Here is a 21,354-nt window from a genome sequence, read left to right on the forward strand (position 1 = left end):
CGTCATCGAGCTGTATCTGTAGGCAAGCCAGTGCGCGAATTTATGCGAGCCCGATTTCGTGGTTCTGAGCAGAAAGTTTTTGACGGTTTTTACGTTGCTAAAGATACCTTAACAGCAAGAAGATGGACTGACCGGAAGAAAAACTGTTGTGTTAAAGGCATATCTTAAGCAAACTGTGTGAGACTAATTACTCATGTCTTGAAGGGGGGGGGGGGGGGGGGGATGGGGGGACAACATCACAAATTTATTGCAGACCCTCTGACTCTGACGCCTTAACAATATCTTGGGCTCGAGGGCTTGAAGGCGCATCGGCGAGGTAGCACCGGGAAATAAATGCGCCAAGTGCTAAAAGCAAAAACAACGACCTAATCGACCCCCACGAGAACAGTAGTAGAGAACAGTAACTTATAACAGGGTCTAGCCGCGTAGTATTCTGTTTCATGGAAAACCAGCATCTTGGCCGCAACTATCCCGAAGTCCGTTGAATCTGGCTTTCCGCCACCGCCCATCAAGCCGAATGTTGCCTGCACATTGCTTCTACATCTCTGGGCCTAATATTGCACGTAAAGCTATGTAGCCCAAATGTACACAATAGATCACTTGACAGCCGAAAGGACCTGATTGTCCTGCTAGTAGAGCGTCATAGCCTAGCCCGAGTTGACGACTGGTGCATCACGCCGGCGTATCTTCTTCTGTCAATTCCTCACATCCAGAGCTTGACTGTAAATTTTAGCAACGGCTCGGGCAGCTCCCGTAACCCCCATAGGCAGCTCGATGCACGAGTCTCACGAATGATGTGTCGTCACCATTGGCCGTGTGTCTGCAATGTAACGCCTGGGCTGGGTGTTGCCCTTCTGTTTCTTCTCTTGCAGCCCTGTATAAAACTCACCCTCTCCTAGGCAACTGAGCCGCCCCCGATGGCAGCCCGCAGCTAGCTTGTTTCTCAACATTACTCAAAGACGTAGAGACGTCATTTGAGCAACCGGCCGAATATGCGAGAGACGACATTAAATCACACATGTATTATACCGCTTTGCAATGCACGGTGTCTTGAAACCTGGATGTATACTGTCATTTCATGAATATGCGAGCAGGTTATGGGAATTCCTGCCCTGGAAACTCGACGTTCAATCTGATCTGCTGCGACAAGTCCTTTTCACTATCGCGAGTAACCTGAATCAGGTCATCCTGCTTCTCGAGCCCCACTAATATGGAAAACCTGGTCTTCTTTCCCAGCGGGAGGCGTCGTGAAATACTTATGCCGGGAGCTCCTTTCACATGACAACCTGGACAGAAGTGTTAGCTTTGCGAGTCTGACTAAGTACCTGTTTCAATATGTTCACGCACACAGTCACCTTCCTGCTTTCCCTGTGGTATTCCCATGTCTTCAAATGTAGCCGGCCCTTTGACTGGCGGGCCCTTCACTGGATTTGAGGGTGCAGTTACAGTGTGCTCTGGGACCGAGCCCGGCTGATCATTAGAATCAAAGGGCCTTCGTGACGCCGCACTGGGGGAAACGCTCCTTGTTTGACCTATTGTTTGCCCAGGCCAAGGTTTACTCGACCTTTCGTGGCTGGGGCTGGTCGGTGTTCTTGGTGGTTGATGAGTACTTGTCGACGAGCCAATTCTCTCAAGCCGACTGGTTGCAGCTGGTGCCCTTGAAAAGCGCTCGTGATTTTGAGTCGTCATTCGAGCATCTTGTGGAGGGAGTGGGGGTAACATCTCGGATCCGCGGCGTGAAGAAATTCGAGGCCCGTGTTCTCGTGTTGGTTCGGCTCCAGATGAAATTGGGTGTCTTGACTGTTGGTTTTGCAATCTGTTTTGCGGCACATTTCCCTCAGGATATGGCTGAGTCGTGGACGGTCTGCTGTAAATATCATCTCCTGCAGTTATCTTCCTAGTCAAATGCAGTCCAGAACTTGATAGTCCATCACCATCGGGCGATGCCTGACGTTCCCAGTCCGCAGACACAACCCGTCCACGAGGGGGTTTAGGATGCATTGGGGGCTGTAGACTACCCGTCGAGTGGGATAACGGTATTAAACGTGAGCCACCACTTGGCTGCGGTTTGATACCGAATGCCCTTGATGGCCTGTCAGCTGATGCTCCCTGTCTTGATTGGAGTCCTGATTCATGTCTTGAAGCGGCAGGTAGCCCAACATCATCATCCGGATAGGGGGCTGTAGAACGGGGACGATTTACGTTGAGAGACACAGGTTTATCATCGTCTGGGTACGGCGCCGCGGAATTTGGCCTCACTAGAATTTTGCTATTACTGTCAAGCCTGATGTTGAGGACTGACAGTCTTTCCGAACCGACAAATGGCGTCCGTGATGGGTCTGGTAAAGTAGCATGATCTGAGACAGGCATTGGCTTAAAAACAGCTGATGGCTGTGCCGTAAATCGAGGTAAGCCGGTAGCTGCCGAAGATGGTTCGCCAGAAGTGGATGGGATGAGAGTATTGTCATTTTTCGGCGAAATTGGGCTTGCTGTCTCTTCAGTAAGAGCGGGCATCGTTTGAAGCTGTGTGAAACGCTCCGGCCGCTTGCCTCTTTGTGATCCATGCTGCGACTTAATCCGAGTCAAAGCAATTGTTTCGTGATCTTTCTTGGAAAGGCTCTGATCGTGGCTGAGAGATTCCAAACGACTCAATGCGTCTTTGTTACCATGATCGGCAGCAAGCCGGTACCATTTCCACGCATCCGATATACTTTGACTTACATGTATGCCAATCTCGTAGTAGTAGCCCATAGCGAATTCACCTGTTGGCAGCTTAGCGGCAGCCGCCTCTTGAGCATATCGGAAGGCAAGTTCTTCATTCTTCTTGAAGACGCCTTCGTAGCCAAAAAGAAACCACCTGCTCACCCCAAGAGCTGCTTCTGGAACTCCTTGTTTTGCGGCCAAGCCGTAGTAGTGGAGCGAGTAAGAAGGGTTAAACTCACAACCAAGCTGGCAGAGTTCGTAAGCTTGACCCATCTTAAGTTGAGCTTTGGCAAACCCAAGATATGCCGCCTTTTCAACGTACATCTTGGCCTTTTCCAAACTGTGCGGGAGTAATCCGTCTGGTATGGTAATATCGGGCAAGTCGCGGCCAACCAGCATCCCATAAACATACGACCCCTGAGGTGCATCCTCATCGGAACTATTTGCTGCAGCTCGAATGAGCTCTAATCCACCGAGAAAATCTTTTGCATCGCCATGCTGGCCAAGCAAGCTCATCATTCCCATGCGATAGAGTGCCGCCGAATCCTTCAAACTCATGCCTTTGTAATAATGCTCTTTGGCTTTCGACATGTCGTTGGACTGTTCATAAAGCATACCCATGCGATATTCCGACCTCGCATTTCCAAGCTCCGCAGCACGCTTGTAGCCACTGTATGCTTCGCGCTTGTCCACTCGGTGACCAAATTTGCCGAACTCGAGCCATTTAGAGCGTATATACAAGGCATCTGGGTGCTCTTGTTCTGCAAGATAGTTGATAATGTTGAGAGAGTCGACTCGAAGCTCGTGCTCGATTCGAGGCGTGGCAGGTCGAGGTTTGTCTGCCAATTCCCGGGCCGTGGCATCCATGGCGATTTCGACCCAAATAAGCACGTCGCGAGCCCAACTAATCTGCATGTCCACGTTTTGCGAGTGAAGAACGTGCTTGCGTGCGCTCCACAATATCTCCTCCTTCGCATCGTCGGCTGGTGGAACATTGTCACCGTAGACTTTCGGAAAAGGGGAAAAGGATGGAGCACCTAGTCCCATGATGTCTATCCGTTCGGCTCCTCGGCTCCTGGGATCTTTATGCGCCGTAGTATCGCCGTCAGGATTCAAGGTAGCGCTAGTTGCTGGTTCTTCTGTTTCGCTACCTGTGTAGGAGCGTTGTTGCTGAAAGGTCGAGAGAGATGGCTGCCTCCCTTGTCGTTTCTCAGTATCACTTGCCTCAAGTTCCAGGCGTTGCAAGTCATCTTGCATATCTTTGGGTACCTGAGGAGTTGCTCTAGGCATTTACAACAAAAGAAAAAGTCAGCCAGCACCCCAGAGCTGTGCTGCCAATTCACCATCTCCCTATGAATCAGACATGACGCAAACTAGCATTGTAGGGGCAGAACGAATTGATAAATACCTCTGCGGGGAAGGGGCCACAACTTCAGGCATGTAATAGTCATCGAAGCCTCCTGGCACGAAAGTTGCACCAAATTGCGACGCCATCTCGTGGGTTGTGACGGGGGACTTCGTCTCGTCGGTTTGTGTATAAGTTAAAGTGAGTAAGATAATTTTGGTTCCCAAAATGATCGAGCAGAATTTTCGGACTTTGTGGGCTCAAAATACACTCGGTCAGCTATGTATCACAGACCACATGCAGCTTTTGTCGCAGCGTGACAAGCAATAGAAGCAAAGCGGGCGGCTGTGCCCAATGTCCTTCAGTTCGCAACAGTGGATCGCGGAGAAGATAAAATGAGAATGATGGAGAGAAATGAGGTATTCGCTCCCCTCCCAGAAGAGAGAGAAGAAGGTAGCAACAGAAAGCACGAAACAGGTAGTGCTTTATCAGTGAAGTGCTAAGGTAGCAGACCACAGACTTCCTACTTATGGTATAGGCTGTGCAGCTACTTGACAGCTCAAGATGCTCTCCAACAAAATGCTCAGATGGCATTTCATTTGATGGTTGAAGCGGATGCCAGTCATCAATCATTACCAGGGATTATTTAGTGGGGTGCGGGCCACTTGATCCTTGTTGGTCTCAGGTGTGTTGGTTCTCGTTCAAACTTCAAATATTAGATATCGCAGCAGGGCCAAGTATGTACATTGACCACGCAAGTAGTGCTGCGATGATACACATGGTTGTGTTCTTCACTAGCAATACTCTGCAGCAAGAAATTGTGTTCTATTGTGGCTGGATATACTCTAAAGTCAAAACACGGTAATTATACCATGGCGCTGTAAACCACTATGAACCACTCGTCGGTCAGGAACAAACCAGAGCCACTTGTTAAGCTCATCACCGTTAGGAATGGGCTACTATGAACCGCACTCTATCAAGCTGTCCTGCCATAGAAATCAATGACCAACTTTTCTCTTCCATTTCTGTGCATTCGATCAGGGGCACATTCTTATTTGAAATATCAACATCAATTGCCTAGATTATGCGAACAGAGTCGACGAGGTAGGGAGGTTTGGAGGAGCCTAAGCTGCCGTGGTGACGACACATACAGGTGGTGGTGCGAGACAAAAAAAGTCGGGCGTGGCAAGAGTAGTTTTATATGCAGTAGTACTCCGTACGGATTAGTCTTCAGGCCTTTTTAAAGGCCGATTTGAATCGCAAACCTTCGGGCAAGGAACATTGTCAACAACTCCGAATAAAATAAGAAAAGAAGCCACGTTTTGCCCCGACGCCGATTTTATAAACAATCAAGACACTAAAAATATAACTATGAGAATTGAAGGACTCAATCACTAACCTTATCAGTAGGTCTCAAAAGCGATCTTTTATGTCTTATCTGCGTGGCGTGGATCTTACCTCGCTATGAACTTCAGATCGACGAGTGGCATGGCTGCTTACCTAATCATTCCGCTTCGTCACAACCCGTCAGCCTACCTATGTAGGTACTTGAGTCTGGACATCCAAACCCCAGGCTGTCAAGCACAATAATATATGGCCCTCACTTTCGCCCGCCCAGAACCATAGTATTCTCGCTGCCAACGCAGTTTGGAAACCCCCCTCCTCAAGGCTCTCTATCTTATAGACATTTTTCACAATTGAAACCTTCGGCGTGGGCTAAACAGAGCGACAATGAGCGATCGCAATGTTTCTCAGATTCTGGCGCAACTCAAGCATTCCCCATCCATGAGCTACCAAGAAGCGAATGCTCTCCTTTCAAAAGCCAAGCTTGCCCTCCTGAACCTAAATGCCCTGACACCGAACAGTTCATCCTCGCCACAACTTCTTGTCCTCGCCCGTGAGACCTACGAACAAGGTGCTCTTTTCGCCATTCGAGCCCGCAATCCTGATGCCTTTACGCGCTACGTGCAACAACTTCAACCTTTCTACGAGCTTCCTTCGGCAGCTCTAGCACCTAATCTGACTGAAAGGAACAAGGTGACTGGCCTTAGCTTGTTGCTTCTTTTGACGCAAGGGCGTTATGGAGAGTTTCACTCCGAATTAGAAGGTCTAGCCAACAGAGACGGAGGAGGTAGTGCCGGTGACGTCGAGGGCGACCGGTATCTTGGGTATCCTATCCGGCTAGAGAGATGGCTAATGGAAGGAAGTTACGATCGGGTGTGGAAAGCCATGAAAAGCAGCGAGGTGCCCTGCGACGAGTATGGCGTCTTTTCCGAGGTATGTGAATCAACATCTGGAGCCCCTAACTTCGACAAGTAGCTTTATTAATTAAGGGCGTGATTAGATTCTGAAAAATCAAATTCGCTCTGAAATTGCCAGCAGTAGCGAACGAGCTTACTCCAGCTTACCCATCGGCTCGACCAAGAGCCTGCTGTTTCTCGACTCCGAAGGAGATGTTATTCAATTTGCTAAGCACAGAGGCTGGGCCGTCGAAGACGGACATATATACTTTCCGGATACATCAGATGCTGGCGAAAAAAACAACCAGAGCAAGGACGTCAGCCAGGTGATAATAGAGAATACCCTGGGCTATGCCCGCGAACTGGAGACCATCGTGTGATTTTCAGGAGGTTGACGATGAAACCAGACACATTCTAGTATTTAAACTACATTCAACAGCGAAAGCTGAGGCTGCGTAATGAATCAACTGTGTCATGAAGCTTAGTGTGGAGTCACGTCACGGCGAAACTTTTAGTTTTCTCCGTTTAATTCCTCGTTCGAGAGTGTAAACGACATCTTTACTACGTTCAATTGGTAAACGTCTGGATCAAAAGTCCGCTTTTTTTATGTGCACAAAGACACTATTAGAATGCTATCCACCTAATGACCTGAGCTTTCCTCCTTTTCACTTTCTTGCGTATGGGAGGCGCGCAATAAGAGGTGTCATAACTCGTCTAAGCAAATAGCTTCAAGCCACTGCCATGCTTACCAACCTCGCACACTTCACATACACGGCAGAGTGTTCCTTTAAACTTCGTGTGGTATTTAGAGCCATCGAAAGCACACTCTTCATATGAAGTACCACTGTAGATTGGTGTGTGACTAGCGGCACAAATTTCGAATTCCGCAAATTGGTCAAATTCGATGTCCACCGCATCGTGAGGGTTTCGTTCGCATTGAAGTTTTGTTTTCCGAGCCTGACATTCATGTTAGCGAAAATGCGGGGGCCAATGGCAACAGAGGAGCAAACAACACCTAACTTACATTTTCCACAATCTTGGTAGAACCGCCGTTTGCGATTATGCGGTTTGCAAAGTTTAGAGCTGAGTTGTAATTTTTGTTCTTGACAGCCAACTGCATAGCACTAAGGAGGGCCAGCTGTCGGTGAGGCACCTCTATTTTTGGAATAGTGAAGTATGCTGACAGCTCTAAGCTCCGCTTGAGCTTCATAGCGTCTTGCATCAAAGCCTCCGGGGATCCCAGCTTTCGTCTGGCAAGTTCGATGCCCATTGCAACCGTGTACTCACTTGCAGAAGTAATGAGTTTCTTTGCCTCGATTACTTCTGCCTCGCTGGAAACAGCATTGACCAGAATGGCATGCAAAATGCCTCTGAACAGCTTAACGCCATCTTCCAATTTGTTCGCTTTCATCGAGTCATAGCCCCTTTGGAGATCATTGGTTGCCAGATATTCCAAGTCTCGCGGGATGATAGGGAGAACTCGGCGCGGGTCCGTTTCGTCGACGTTGCGGCGGATATAATTTACCACGGGTGGAAGCCCTGGCGATGCAGGTAAGAAGCTTTTTGTTGACCGATACACCTCTAAAAACCGACTCTTTAAGGGGAGAAAAGCGACAGCACCAACTTGTCTGTTCAGAAGCTGCATGGCAGATTCATAAGACCCTCCTGCAATATGATCAACAGCAAGAGGTGAGTTTCGCGCCCATAGATCTGCCTCGTTGCTACCGGCGCAACTGGCCTCGGCACTGTCCACATTGACAAAATCGCTGTCGGCTTCGGGTCCATCATCATCGCCCATATCCCAACCAGCGGCATCTTCATCATCATCTTCTGCTAGGCCGACATGTCGCTTGAAGGAAGCATCGTCCCCTGAATTTTCCTCCAGTTCGGCTGCAACTGCTTCGCCATCTAGGGAAAGACCTTCAACTTGGCCGAGAAGTGCTTTTTCAAAGAAAGATTGAGAGCCAGCCTTGGTGGGCCAATTGGCGTGAAAGGTCGGTACGACTGGCCTTGGAGTGGTAAGGTGCTTGCCCAATCGGGGAACAGTAAGTTGGTCCTCAGTAACGCCGGTCGCCTCCAGGATTGCCTGACATTCCTCGTTAAGCCCGTGTGACTTCGCCGTCATATAAGCAAGAGGGTCTGTGACTTGTTAGCAACAGGAAGACGGTGGTAGGAAACCGGGTAATACACACAAAGATCGACTTCCTTCAAAAGTTGAATTCGGTCTTCAATCTCGCACAGATACAGTGCGTTGTGAAATCGAGACGTGAAATCACCCCTGTGCTCTGCAATCTTGGCCATTCTAGCTAGCTTGGAGTGGTCACCGATAGCTAGATACAGGAACGACAGCTTATCAAATTGTTTCAGTTTCTGGTAACACATCTCCACGATCTGATGATTCCCATGCGTTAAAGCCTCGGAGCTCAGCCTTGCCCAAAAATTTGGCTTATCTAGCTCCTTAGCCATCTCGACGGCAACATTGAGATTGCCACACTCGACCGCCAACTCAAATCTGGTAGTCGGGTCTTGCACAAACTGCAGAGCAATCTCAGGGTAGCCCTTCTTTTGAAGGTACGAAATAATAGACTGCCCAACTAGGCTGGACATGCGGATAATATGAAGCATCTCCTCGTAATCCCGCTTGATAAGCGCAAGTTTAAAGCGATATTCCGTGGGGTCAATTTGAAGAACCCGAGGTTTGGCTGTGCGATCTAGGCAGTACACATTACGCCCTTTCACGCGAACGAGATATACAGTCTGGTCCAAAGTCCGTACAATACCATTGTCACCGTTCAGTAAGGTGTACTTGACGTGGTTCAGAGTCGAATATAAGAGCACCCCGGTGTCGTCCCAAGTCGCGCTTTTGATGCGAATTGTTTCGTGGAGAGTACTGACTTGCTCAAGAGACTTTGTAACTATGGTCACATTGTGCTTGCTGAGAAGGGCTGCATGCAAGCCATCAGCAGACCATACAACATACTTGACACCATTGACTGCTAACTCGGAAGTGCTCTTTTTTTGCTGGATGTCATATAGATGAACGGCTGATGGAGTGATGATTAAAAGACTGCCAGTTCCTCCGAAGTATATGTCACTAGTTCCAACAGGTGGTTTGAAAGATCGAGTGGTATTATTTGACAAGTCCTTGATATCGATGGATTGGCTGGAAACATCAAGCACAGCAAATCGGTTTCTTGCGACAAAGATGGCAGAGTTACCGGCGCCTCGTTTTGACTCTGTTGGCTCTATAGCGCCTGAACCATCTTTGGGCAGACTGACGAGTTCGTACGATCCTCCATCAGCTGGCGTCGTTACTAGAACTGCTCGCTCAGCTGGATTGTAGGACAAGGTCCGGGGCGTCACCCAGGGACTGCCTAGCTTCTTCAGAGACAACAGAGTCGGGCTTTCTGTATTCTTGTGGAAATCGTATGATTTAATCTGCTTTTCTTTGGTGATGTAGAAGAGTAAATTCTGGTGTGTGGTAGAAGCCGGTCTCTCGCGTTCAAGCTTGAAAACCATGACACCATTGTCATGGCCAGCAGCGAAAAGATTGATTTCAGGATGCGCTGCTATGACCCAGATCCGATCGTTCTCCCTCTTAAATGACTGGACGGCGGTTCGCTTATTTAGATCCCAAACCCGAATAGTCTTATCCTCTCCAGCTGATATGATCAAGTCTTGGTGAGGATGGAAAAGACAACCGGAAGCATTGTGAAAGTGGCCCCTGCAAGTATCAACTTCCCAGGCTTTGGTCTCGCTCATGCGCCAGAGCTTTACTAGTCGATCGTCGCCGGCGGAGACAATAAGTGGCATTGTAGGATGAAAGGCAACCCAGTTAACACCACGATCGTGTCCTTCCAATACAAATTTGACCACCGCATCTGTGTTACCGAACATATCGGCCTGATTCTGATTGGCACGGACCATCTGATCCTCGTAACTCATGGATGTAGGAGCAGAGTGTTTTTTGCGGAGTCCTGAGATGTCCCAAACACGGACAGATTGGTCTAAAGACGCAGAAACGACCAGATCATCCTTGGGGTGAAACTGAGCGCACATGGTATAATGGTTGTGGCCGGTCATTGTGCAGACTGTATATTTTGATTAGGGACAAAATTATGCCAAACCAAGCTTTGAATTGTGTGTACATACTGAGTGATCGATTCTGCCAATTCCAGATTCGTATTGTTTGGTCATCCGATGACGAAAGAATCCAGGGTAGCTCGTGGTGAAAGAACACAGTGCGGACATAGTCAAGATGACCATTGAGCGTAAAGAGGCAGCGTCGAGTCTGATACGACCATACTTTGATCTTGTAGTCGTCACCACCTGAGACAAACAGTGGTTGAGTCTTGTGGAAGTCCACGCCCCGGACTGGTCCATCATGTTCTTCGAATCGGTCAATTAGGGTCCCCATTCTGTAGTCCCATAGTTGAATTGTAGAAGAATGAAGCGCCACCAAAATCCATGGTCTGCAAAATATATTAGCTAAAAATGGGTCGTGGTTAATCGAGAATTCTTCCTACCTTTTGGGGTGAAAGGCAATGCCTTTTGCCCTCGAGGACTTCGACTCGAACTGGCTCAATGTTAACATATTCGTCAGCATGCTACAAGCTATGCTCCCATACCTTGGTCAACATGCCGGGGGAGGACTGCATTTTGGCGGGGATGAGAAGCCGTAGCTTCAAGCGTCAGAAATTGATGACGCAAGGCACAGACAACAAACCAGTGACAGGCTTTACAAGAACAGCAAATAAGAAGCCCCACCGTACTTGCGATTGTAAGTTGGCTGGCAGGATAGCATTAAGAAGGTGGGAATAGTTCGAAGCGCGAAAATACGTATGCGTGGTGGTGATAGTAGCAATAAGTGCACCGTGTCCATCTCAATGGGGTGGAAATGGGAACGAACACTGCGGCCGCAGCAATGTTGTTCCGCGTCCCCCACCAACTAACTCTCCGTACTCTGTCCACCCGTGCCACCCTCACCGAGGCCAAGCCCACTATTTAACTTAGGTACGGAGTAGGCAACTAGTCAATATTTGGAGAGCTATCCACCCCGAGGCGACGGTGTTCACACGATTTCTCTAATAGAGAACTGAGCCCCTGCAGAAATCCCCCTCTTTTATAGACAAGACTTGCGTGAGTGTTACGTTACAGCATCAATGAATCGGCCACTAATTGTGACCGATGCCAAGGGCCTGAACTTGTTTCGTGAAGTGGATAAAGTCCTCATTTACCATTGGTCTCATTAACTGATAGTGGATGACAAGCTGAACCCATAGCATTGCCTGGTATGCTGTGCCTTTGGCTCTAACATTACCTGCCTCATATTCATAATGTTGCTGCTACCCACGTCATGGTTGCTCATCGCCTTCTGGGCAATTGCCAAACACGCTTCTGCCGCACCAGCTGTAAGGATTGGCTTGACTGCTGCGTTTGATGGCGGTCCGTATCTGTTGGAGCTTGTGTTAGTCTAATCTCTGGCCTCACAGTATGCCTTCAGGAGCTAACACCATGTAGTGAGACTGCAGCAGGAGAGAACTCATCGGCTTACTTTCCGTTGATGGATCGAATCGCGAGTGGCTATTTTACAACTGCGTCGACCGATGTTGAGCTATACCAATCATTTCTTCAAGTACTTCAAGACGACGGACACATAACTACACCTCAAGCCTTGTCCACTTTTAACTTGGCACTGTCTTTACGATCAGCGACGCCAAGGATCGAGGCGCATTATCAACATTATGTCGCCGCTGTAGAACCATTTATTGAGCTCAAAAATTGCGCCACATGGATTCTGCTAAACGGGAAACAACACTGCAGGTGGGATCTTGGCACGATAGTAAAGGATAGGTCACTTTCATCGTACGTTAGCCCTGACAACAGACGGATTAACAGCTGGCTAAAGCATACTCCAGGGTTGTTAAATCACTTCCTTTTGATCGTACTCTTGGCGTAGGAAGAGAAGCTATACTTTATGCAGATCCCACCTCGGTCGAGTTTCGAACGTCTCATCAGACTCTGTCTCAGGCAGCACGCGATATGAAGTTGAAGTACCGAATTAGATATCGCAGCAGCGGCGCACATGTCAGAGAGCCATTGTCGATGAGTGGCTACGGTGTCGAGCTTGCGCTAAAAAAAACCGATTATATTGTCATTGATGATAGACAGGAAGGCAATGGAGACGGAAAGGGCTGCTTCCGTTCAGAGGATGTGCTTGATGGTGAATCAGAAACATTTGACTTGAAACCGCTATCCTCCTCTGAGCTGGCAGGCCTAGGAATAAAGGCTGCATCCTTCATTCAAAAAAGTGAAGAGCCCTTCAAAAAGCTAGTGAAAATGACGCAGGATTTCCCAAAATACGCAGCATTTTTAGCGACTCAAAATATTTCACACCATTCCCTTTCTGCTTATCAACAAAACCTAGCAGAGAAAGTGCAGGGTGGCATCAATTTTCTTTGGATAAACGGCGCCCAGCTTATTGATAGGCAAATTGAACCCTTTGCGCTCATTGACAAACTCCGAACAGAGAGGAAATTAGTCGACGGAATTAGGGATTTAGGTTTTGATGCAGATCAGGCTGTGGCCCTACTAGGTCATAAAGCTTTGTCATCTGCGAAAGCGGATGAAGAACCCTTAAGATACGATTGGACCGATCGGCAGGAGAAAGGACGTGCAATCATTTGGTTGAATGACTTGGAGAAAGATGACAGGTATTCATCGTACCCCAAATCTTTATCATCAGTTCGTCTACCTCCAGATATCCTTAGTCGCTTCATACTGACTGCAATCGACAGCTCTTACAACGGACATTTCCCGGTCAAATTCCTCCGATTGGAAGGAATATATTCAATGTAGTTTTCTCCGTCGACTTTTCCAGCGTCGAGGATTTCAGTTTTCTCGCAGAAGTAACCGCAATAATTTCTCGAGGCATTCCCATCCGATTCGGAATCGTTCCTCTACCGATGTCCGACAAAGCTAAAGCCCAAGCTAAGATAGCATATTTTCTCAACAACAATTATGGCACTGCCTCTCTGCTACCCTATTTGGAACGTCTCTCCAAAGCCCATAATGAAGGCATAGATGAATCTATGTTGTCTTTTGTTACTGCTTCTCGTCAGATTTTGCCCGAAGGTCAACATATGTCGCTTGACGCGATACTCGAAGCTGAAGAATATATTGAGCATCTTCGATATGCCGGTCAATGGGTCTCTAGACTTCAAGGCGATACTGCAGTTCGACCCTTGTTTATAAACGGAATTACAGTCCCTCAAGACCAAGGCTGGATGCAAAGCATGAGCATGGCTCTAGCAGGAGATCTTCAGACCTTGCAAAAGGGGCTATATCATGGTGTTCTGGAAGAAGACACCTCTGTCGTTGATATATTTCTTGATCGCGCAGCACCGCGACGAAACGTGTACATTTCACTTGCAGACGAGAAAAGTCTAAGGGTGCTGAACCTTGCAAAACTCCACAGCGAAAATAGAGCCTTTTTCGATATATTGCCTGTCATTGATTCCGACCCAACGGCCTCTAAAGAGGACTGGGCTGTGGTCACTGTACTTGCAAACATGACTTCTGATTCAGGACTCAGCCTTGTTCAGTCGGCATTGCAATTCAGGCGACTTAACCCAGCTGTTCGAATTGAATTCATCGATACGCAGGAAGATGCTATGGCCTCATCACGAGTGAATGCAGCAATGAAAGATGTTGAAGAGAAGCTGAAAGACGTTAAGTCTCTGGAGGAACTGAAAAGCCTTGTCAGGGCGGCACCAGAGTATGATGCCAGCGAATTTTATGCTAGAGATGTCATTAAGGTATTGGCCGAATCCAAACTAACCCTCGGATCACAAAGTGTGATCATCAATGGGCGAGTGGTGGGACCAATAGCCCCCTCGAGCCCTTTCCTCGCAGACGATTTTGAGGAGTTGTTATCGTTTGAGAGAACGCGCCGCATCTTGCCAGTTTATGCAGCAATTGAAGAATTGGGTCTGAGGGAGAAGATCAATGACTCAACTGCAGCAGCCAAACTTGGCTCAATTATAGCGCTCTCCGCTATTTCCGATCTACCAGAGGGAATCTTCGAATCAGCACCTGCGACTCGTTCCACGGTTTATAACACGTGGAATACAGAAGACATAGCCATAGAAAAAGGTGACCCCAAAACAGCGAGCATACATATCATCGGGCTCTTGGACCCTGCCAGTGAAAAGGCACAAAGATGGGCGCCCATTCTGAAGATTTTGTCAGAATTGGACGGAGTGTATGTTAAACTAATTCTAAATCCCCGAGATGAAATCGAGGAGCTCCCTGTGAAACGCTTCTTTCGTTACGTCTTCGAGCCGAAACCAATCTTTGACGAGGACGGAAGAATCAAGGCACTAGAAGCAACCTTTGCAGGACTTCCATCGGATGTTTTGATGACTGCTGGCATGGATGTTCCGCCAGCTTGGTTGGTTGCACCAAAATCGTCAGCACAAGATCTCGACAACATCAAACTAAGTGCAGCTAAATCAGACATCGAGGCAACTTATCAGCTCAAGCATATTCTGATTGAGGGACACTCCCGTGAAGACAAGGGCTCAGCTCCACGAGGTGTACAGCTTGTTCTTGCAACAGATACTCAACCCTTCCTGACCGACACAATAGTTATGGCGAACTTGGGTTTCTTTCAATTCAAGGCCAACCCTGGCGTTTACAGCATTCGGCTGAAGGAAGGGAGAAGCCATGATATATACAATGTTGAGAGCATAGGTGCCCATGGTTGGGAACCAGTACCTGGTGATGAAGGGACTGAGCTAACTCTGATGGACTTCCAAGGCGTCACTGTCTACCCACGACTTAAGCGCCGGAAAGGGATGGAGAGGGCTGATGTTCTGGAGAATCACGACAGGCATTCCGGAACCAACATAGTTGCCAGGGGCTTCAAGTACGCAGAGAGTCTGTTAGGCAAGTTTGGCAACGAAAAAAGCAAATCTCTCTTGCAAAAAGAGCAAGCAGAGATCAACATATTCTCCGTGGCTAGTGGACACCTGTATGAGCGTATGCTCAACATCATGATGGTGTCAGTTATGCGGAAAACGAAACACAGTGTCAAGTTCTGGTTCATAGAGCAATTTCTCTCACCGTCCTTCAAAGAGTTTATTCCGTACCTAGCCAGAGAATATGGTTTTAAGTACGAAATGGTTGCGTACAAATGGCCCCATTGGCTGCGACAACAAACAGAGAAGCAAAGAGAAATTTGGGGCTACAAGATTCTCTTTCTGGATGTTCTGTTTCCGCTTTCCCTGGACAAAGTGATATTTGTCGATGCTGATCAAATTGTCCGTACTGATATGATAGACTTGGTCAATATCGATTTGAATGGGGCTCCTTATGGCTTCACCCCAATGTGTGATTCCCGAACTGAGATGGAAGGATTTCGATTCTGGAAGCAGGGTTACTGGGCTAACTATCTTCGTGGGAAGCCCTATCACATATCTGCGTTGTATGTCGTGGATCTGCGGCGCTTCCGAGAATTGGCAGCCGGTGATCGTCTCAGACAGCAATATCACGCCCTTTCCGCCGATCCAGCCAGCTTGTCCAATCTCGACCAAGACTTGCCAAATCACATGCAATTTCAGATCCCCATACATAGTTTACCGCAGGAATGGTTGTGGTGTGAGACTTGGTGTAGTGATGACGATTTGTCGAAAGCTCGGACGATTGACCTTTGTAATAACCCTTTGACAAAAGAACCAAAGTTGGACAGAGCAAGGAGACAAGTGCCGGAGTGGACAATATATGACGAAGAGATCGCAGCTCTTCAAACAAGGCTCAAGGAGAGAAATACTACATCAAGAACAGTGTCTGTGCACCCGAAAGAGCCACAAACAGATATTCAGCTACAAAGGGATGAATTATAGAAAGATAGAGCATGTGGAAGGAACTCTGTGGATAAATATACTTTGACTCTCACCAGTAACAACACTACGACGGTTTTCAGGATCATGCCTGATTAACATAAAATATGTGGTGGACCACGGTGTTTGGAGGCGATACGTAGGACTGCCTCCCTGGAGCGATTAACGGAGGAGAGTACTCAATGAATCTCACAACAGGACGACATTGTATCAAAGAGGTAAGGGTACCATCCGCCAATATAAGATCTCGAGATATATGAAACCTCGACATATTAGTGTCAGACGAGTCCCAGTAAGTATACGACAAAATCACCAGCTCACGAAATCCACTGTCACTAGGGCGTATATCGCGGTTATTCCGATACAATTGACGCGTGGAAATTATGCCAATTCCCGAACCAATGTCGAGGGCCGCGGGGTTCCGTCAAATAGCTCCAAGACCAGACTCTTCGTGCACATAATTGTTGGTATATGTAAAGCACCACTAAACGCCTCGTTTTCATGACATTGCGCCGTGCATGCCGAGTTATCCTTTCAACCATGAATCACAAATTCGCGTAAGCCGCTCAAGTCGACCAACATACAAAATTGTGCCCTGGGATCCCGATTTTGGGGTGTCCAGTAAAGTACCAAAAAGACTTCCCGGGCCACCGTCTAGCTAATAGTACACAAGCAGCCATCTGATGACCAACAGATGAGGGGTATCAAGAGGCAACAAGCAAGCAGATGGTAAGATCACCATGGATAAAACTCTGCGCGTGGAAGAGCTTTCAAATGGCCTCAGGGATATATTCGGGTTTGCCCCATCGCTTGAGAAAAACCCATGAAGTAGACGCTAGAGGTGAGGCTATATACGCAACCTGAAGCTAGAATGTTATGTAAATCATGGTTGACTAGTTTCCCGCTCTTCTCGTATTGAAGTCATGGTGGAGCCTGCTGCCCCTCCGCAAAGTGAAGGCTGGCTTGGGGGCGGCATTGCTGTCGTTGAGTTCTGCAGCGAAGAGTTTTGCTGCGCAATAGTAGTGAGTTGATTCGCAGCCTGAGAGACGCTGACTCTGTCGCCTCCGTGCGTTTCGGATTCAACCGTGGCACGTGGATTCGATGTTTCTGAGTACTCCTTATGCAACGGTGACGAATGGATGGGAGACTCTGATTTCTTGCTCTGATTATCCCCATTGCCATTACCACCTCGAGAAGAGTTGCGCGGTGATACACGTCCGGTCTGGGGAAATTCAAGTCAGACAAACTCCTCTGAATAGCAAATTGCTCACTTACCTGTTTTGCCCAGCGAAGTCCACAGCTGTTGCAAAGGTCTCTTTGACCACTAGGCCCCCGCCTCCACTCTGGCGTGTTGCGAGTATGGCAATTGGCACAATCTCTGACCATGTTTCCGACACCTTTTCTCCGCTTCCTCTTCTTCTTGTTCGATAAAAGCCCCCCAAGCTCTTCAGCTAGAATTCTGTTCACCTTTTCCATCTGCCTCAGCTCAAATTGCCAGCTGGAGCATTTCGTTGTCCGGAGTTCATCGAAAATGTTGTCCTCAGCTGCTATGATATCTTGGGTGTTGCGAGGTAAGACTCCACCGACTGGCTGTGAAACATTACCACTTCCCGTCTTTGTGGGAGCAGGAGCGTTTAAACGCGTTGAAGAGTTTGTCTTATTGATAGCTTGTGTTGATGCTGGGACATTAGTTCTTGATGAAGCTTTCAGCAATTTTGTCTGTGCGAGTAGGAAAGATGGCTTCTGGCCGTCCGAAGCGTCTCCCGGATACAATGTGGTCTGGGCCTGTAGACCTTGACCACGCCGATTCTGGACTTCGTGTTTACATGCAACAATCTTCCCTCTCCTCGCTTGCTCGATTGAGCGGCCAAATTCGGGTCGTGATTCCTTGCGCATCAGATCCTGGATGCTTGTACCAACCAACAATTCAGGCTGAAGATCAAGCAATGATCTGACATTGGATGAAACAAACAAAAACATTCCGGATGTTGACAACTTCGTCCATATTTCAGTATCACCGATCCCTCCATTCGTCTCCAGAATTTTGCGGCTTAGTGCGAACACAGGTCGTTTGCGGCCGACCAAAATAATACATTTCCGGCCTTTGCCTTGTTCAACAAACAGAGAGCCGTGGCTTTCAAACCAAGTATAACCACTTTGCTTGCGCCGGATCCTGAACACAATGTTGACTTGATTTCCAGCTGTAGCATCTTTCAGCTCCCGCGTAACAGGGACGATGTCAGAGGGATGGCAAACAGACGACAAGGAGTTGCCGACAAGATCGACAGTATCGTATTCCAGAACTCGCTTCGAAGAAGGAGAGAGATACAGGAAAAGCCCCTTCAAAGATAGAACATGAACGACATCGTCGGTGTTTTCCAAAAGCATCTTGTCCCAAGACTGCTTATGCCAGTCAGATACCAACCCTTTCGGGCTGCAATGTTGCAAAAGAGTGGATACGTCATCAACGCCCAGGGTTTGGCCGTTTTCCGGTTCCCACTGGCTTGAAGCTGGTGGGTTCCAGATATACTGGCCAATGTCGCTGTGTTTGTAGTTCACTTTCACCCCGCCTACCTCTTGCCCAGAAATTGCGTCTGGGCATTCAACCAGGTCAATCTGGAAGCCGATAAAATACCGAATTTCGTCCGTGTCCCAAGGGATTGGTATCATGGTAAGCAAATTCAAGAACGGTTTTCCGCCCTTTCGGTAGTTAATTAAACTCTGCTGCACTTCTCGACCCTCTTGGATCATTTGTTTTAGAGTGTATACGGCCCCGTCGTCGACAAACTCTCGTTTGGACCCGGCTTCAACCTTGCCATCTGGTGCTTGCAGAAATCGGCAGTTCTTGCCCACGATATCATGACGGCTATAACCGGTGAGGTTTTGAAAATTGTCAGAGACGTAGACAATTGGGCAATCGTTCATCATGATATCGCACACAACAAAAGCACACGACATGTCGACAGCCCCTAAATGGATTCTTGGGTTTTTCCTGGTCGCCACCAACCATAGAGCCTTTAGCATGTCAAATCCGCTCTTAGAATAAATCATCTTTTCTTTTGTCTCTCTCGGCGCTGCTGTATTGATAGGTGTCGTCGGTCCAGAAGTTGAGCTCGGCTGAGTGGCGCTTATTGATGATGCGCCATGCTGTGGAGATATTGCAGATTCAGATGAAGATACATGCCTTGACATAGCAGGCGGTAAGGTTTGCCCAAATGCGTTGGACCCATTAGTCACGGCCATTCCGTCCGATGTGCGAGCAGTGGCAAGGTTGACCGCATTAGTCTGCGACGTCGACAAATGCAACATGCTCTCTGACCGATCGTCCACGGATTTACCAACGGTATTCGCGGAAGCGTTAATAGAAGTATTGTTCGTAGCCGATTCCGCCGAATACGTCGCATCAATACCAGTCATGTGTCCTGTATTGAAGCCTCCCCCGGTCATTGGACTATCGATATTACCTCCTGGACGGGAAACTGGAGGAGAAGGGAACAATGATAGAGGAGCCTCTGTCGAGAGCTGGCTCATATCAATGTTACTAAAGGTAGATGGGTGCATCGACCCCATCAACCCAGGAGAAATTCCAGAAAAGTCTGCAGCATCGGAGATAAAATTCCCTATCTGATCTGTAATATCAAAATTTGAGTGAAGGTTCGAAAAAGACTGCCCGACTGGCTGGGTAAACTGAAAAGTGCTTAGATCCGGGTTGTTTGAGTCAAAGGCCATTACATCCCCAGACGCGCCAATGGACGGTATCCGTCTAGGACTCCGAGTTTCCAATGAGGGGCTTCTATATGCCTGCGATATACTTTTGCGACGATTCATCTCAGTCTGATTATTGCGTATAATATCATCGAGCGAATCTCCTGGTCCCATAGGCTGACTCGAAACAATTTGAGACATTGCGGAACGCGGTGGTTGTAGGGAAAGATGAGTTCCTGATGCCACGCTCATATTAAGCACGTTCATGGCATTGTCCGACGATAGTTGAGCGTGCTGTTGCTGTTGATGTTGTTGCTGCTGTCTCTCTTCCTGTTGCTTTGAAAGCTGACGCTGTACCTCGCGGGGCACTGCGTTGGAAGAATAATAGCCATCCATGGCCACAGCATCTGGATAGGCGGGAAGTGTTTCGTCGTTGAAGTTTGCCAGAATAAAATGAAGAGAAGAGAAAGAGAGGAAATAATGGGTCGGTAGACGAGAATGAAACGCTTAGTTTCCAGAAGTTTCAGGTCTATACCACTTCGTCGGCTGCCGTCTCGGCCTGTACGGCACTAGTCCCTCGGATCAGTTGATATGGAAAGCTTAAATTGAGGAGGTTCGGCAGGCCAGGATATACATACATTTGAAGAAGTGCGGTGTGAGTACCCGTCATGCAGCGATAATAATATAATCGGTTTACCCAGGTCCTGAGGACTTTGAGGGCATTATGTTCCACTTTAGAGATCGCAGCCGTGGTCTGCCTTGAGTCTCGTCTCGTCTCGTTCCGCCTCGTTTCCTCTCGTCCGCAATGTGAAGTGGTATGTGGTTAATTCTTTAGTTGTGCGTGAAAATGCAAATGGGTTGGTTGGTCGACTTTGTGGAAGGGGGGCCAGTGTGAGGGGGCGGCTCCCACCAAAGGCGAATGGAGGTTGAATACGAAGTACATTACCTTTAGTGGGCCACCAGGTGCCTCACGACCAATATAGTTGAACTGGATTAGGTACCTCGGTGCATACCTCAAAATGCTGCAGTAGACGGCGTACCATGTAGCGTAGGGTGTAACGTTATCACGCATGCCTCTTATTTCCTTCCACATGTCACGTGTTAGTGCTTTCAATATAAAAATATATATATTGAAAGGAATTGAATATATCTTCTTACGTCTCATATAATCCCGTGCCATCTTTCACACATATAATTTACAAATTTAGCTTTCAACAGTACTTCAGATAGCTGGTACAGCTTTTGGAAACACTCCGAAGCTCTGTCGGATTCTCAAGGGCATATATAGTAGAAGACAATTAAATTCACATATTATATATCAGACATTATCTTCACAGGTAGCCTGCTATAGCCCCTTTCTATGGGTTAACAACCACACAGAACCCAGCGAGCATTCATTCTTTTCCGTATCATATCACTAAAAGTCGGCAGGGATTTATAGAAGGACGCAGGTACTATA

At 47.9% G+C, this 21,354-nt stretch overlaps 6 protein-coding genes across 6 annotated transcripts; 3 read left to right on the forward strand and 3 right to left on the reverse strand.

The window, feature by feature from the left end:
* Window positions 1-1,274: 1,274 nt before the first annotated feature.
* Window positions 1,275-4,197, reverse strand: UV8b_07906 (uncharacterized protein; the record flags this gene model as incomplete). Its single annotated transcript, XM_043145403.1, has 3 exons — window positions 1,275-1,286; window positions 1,348-3,985; window positions 4,112-4,197. The coding sequence occupies 3 exons, from the start codon at window positions 4,195-4,197 to the stop codon at window positions 1,275-1,277; spliced, it is 2,736 nt and encodes a 911-aa protein (XP_043001338.1).
* Window positions 4,198-5,779: 1,582 nt separating this feature from the next.
* On the forward strand, window positions 5,780-6,668 carry UV8b_07907 (uncharacterized protein; the record flags this gene model as incomplete). Its single annotated transcript, XM_043145404.1, has 2 exons — window positions 5,780-6,325; window positions 6,393-6,668. 2 exons carry the CDS (start codon window positions 5,780-5,782, stop codon window positions 6,666-6,668), a joined length of 822 nt encoding a protein of 273 aa, XP_043001339.1.
* Window positions 6,669-7,002: 334 nt separating this feature from the next.
* On the reverse strand, window positions 7,003-10,946 carry UV8b_07908 (uncharacterized protein; the record flags this gene model as incomplete). The annotated part of the gene is made up of 6 exons (XM_043145405.1): window positions 7,003-7,245; window positions 7,313-8,427; window positions 8,481-10,379; window positions 10,441-10,760; window positions 10,815-10,864; window positions 10,917-10,946. 6 exons carry the CDS (start codon window positions 10,944-10,946, stop codon window positions 7,003-7,005), a joined length of 3,657 nt encoding a protein of 1,218 aa, XP_043001340.1.
* Window positions 10,947-11,624: 678 nt separating this feature from the next.
* On the forward strand, window positions 11,625-16,193 carry UV8b_07909 (uncharacterized protein; the record flags this gene model as incomplete). The annotated part of the gene is made up of 4 exons (XM_043145406.1): window positions 11,625-11,755; window positions 11,809-12,153; window positions 12,207-13,032; window positions 13,086-16,193. 4 exons carry the CDS (start codon window positions 11,625-11,627, stop codon window positions 16,191-16,193), a joined length of 4,410 nt encoding a protein of 1,469 aa, XP_043001341.1.
* A 515-nt stretch (window positions 16,194-16,708) lies between these two features.
* On the forward strand, window positions 16,709-17,017 carry UV8b_07910 (uncharacterized protein; the record flags this gene model as incomplete). Its single annotated transcript, XM_043145407.1, has 2 exons — window positions 16,709-16,811; window positions 16,890-17,017. 2 exons carry the CDS (start codon window positions 16,709-16,711, stop codon window positions 17,015-17,017), a joined length of 231 nt encoding a protein of 76 aa, XP_043001342.1.
* A 56-nt stretch (window positions 17,018-17,073) lies between these two features.
* Window positions 17,074-20,096, reverse strand: UV8b_07911 (uncharacterized protein; the record flags this gene model as incomplete). The annotated part of the gene is made up of 2 exons (XM_043145408.1): window positions 17,074-17,412; window positions 17,466-20,096. The coding sequence occupies 2 exons, from the start codon at window positions 20,094-20,096 to the stop codon at window positions 17,074-17,076; spliced, it is 2,970 nt and encodes a 989-aa protein (XP_043001343.1).
* Between the last annotated feature and the right edge of the window lie 1,258 nt (window positions 20,097-21,354).

This window comes from Ustilaginoidea virens, chromosome 7 (assembly GCF_000687475.1).
Source record: "Ustilaginoidea virens chromosome 7, complete sequence".
NCBI classification, from domain to species: domain Eukaryota; kingdom Fungi; phylum Ascomycota; class Sordariomycetes; order Hypocreales; family Clavicipitaceae; genus Ustilaginoidea; species Ustilaginoidea virens.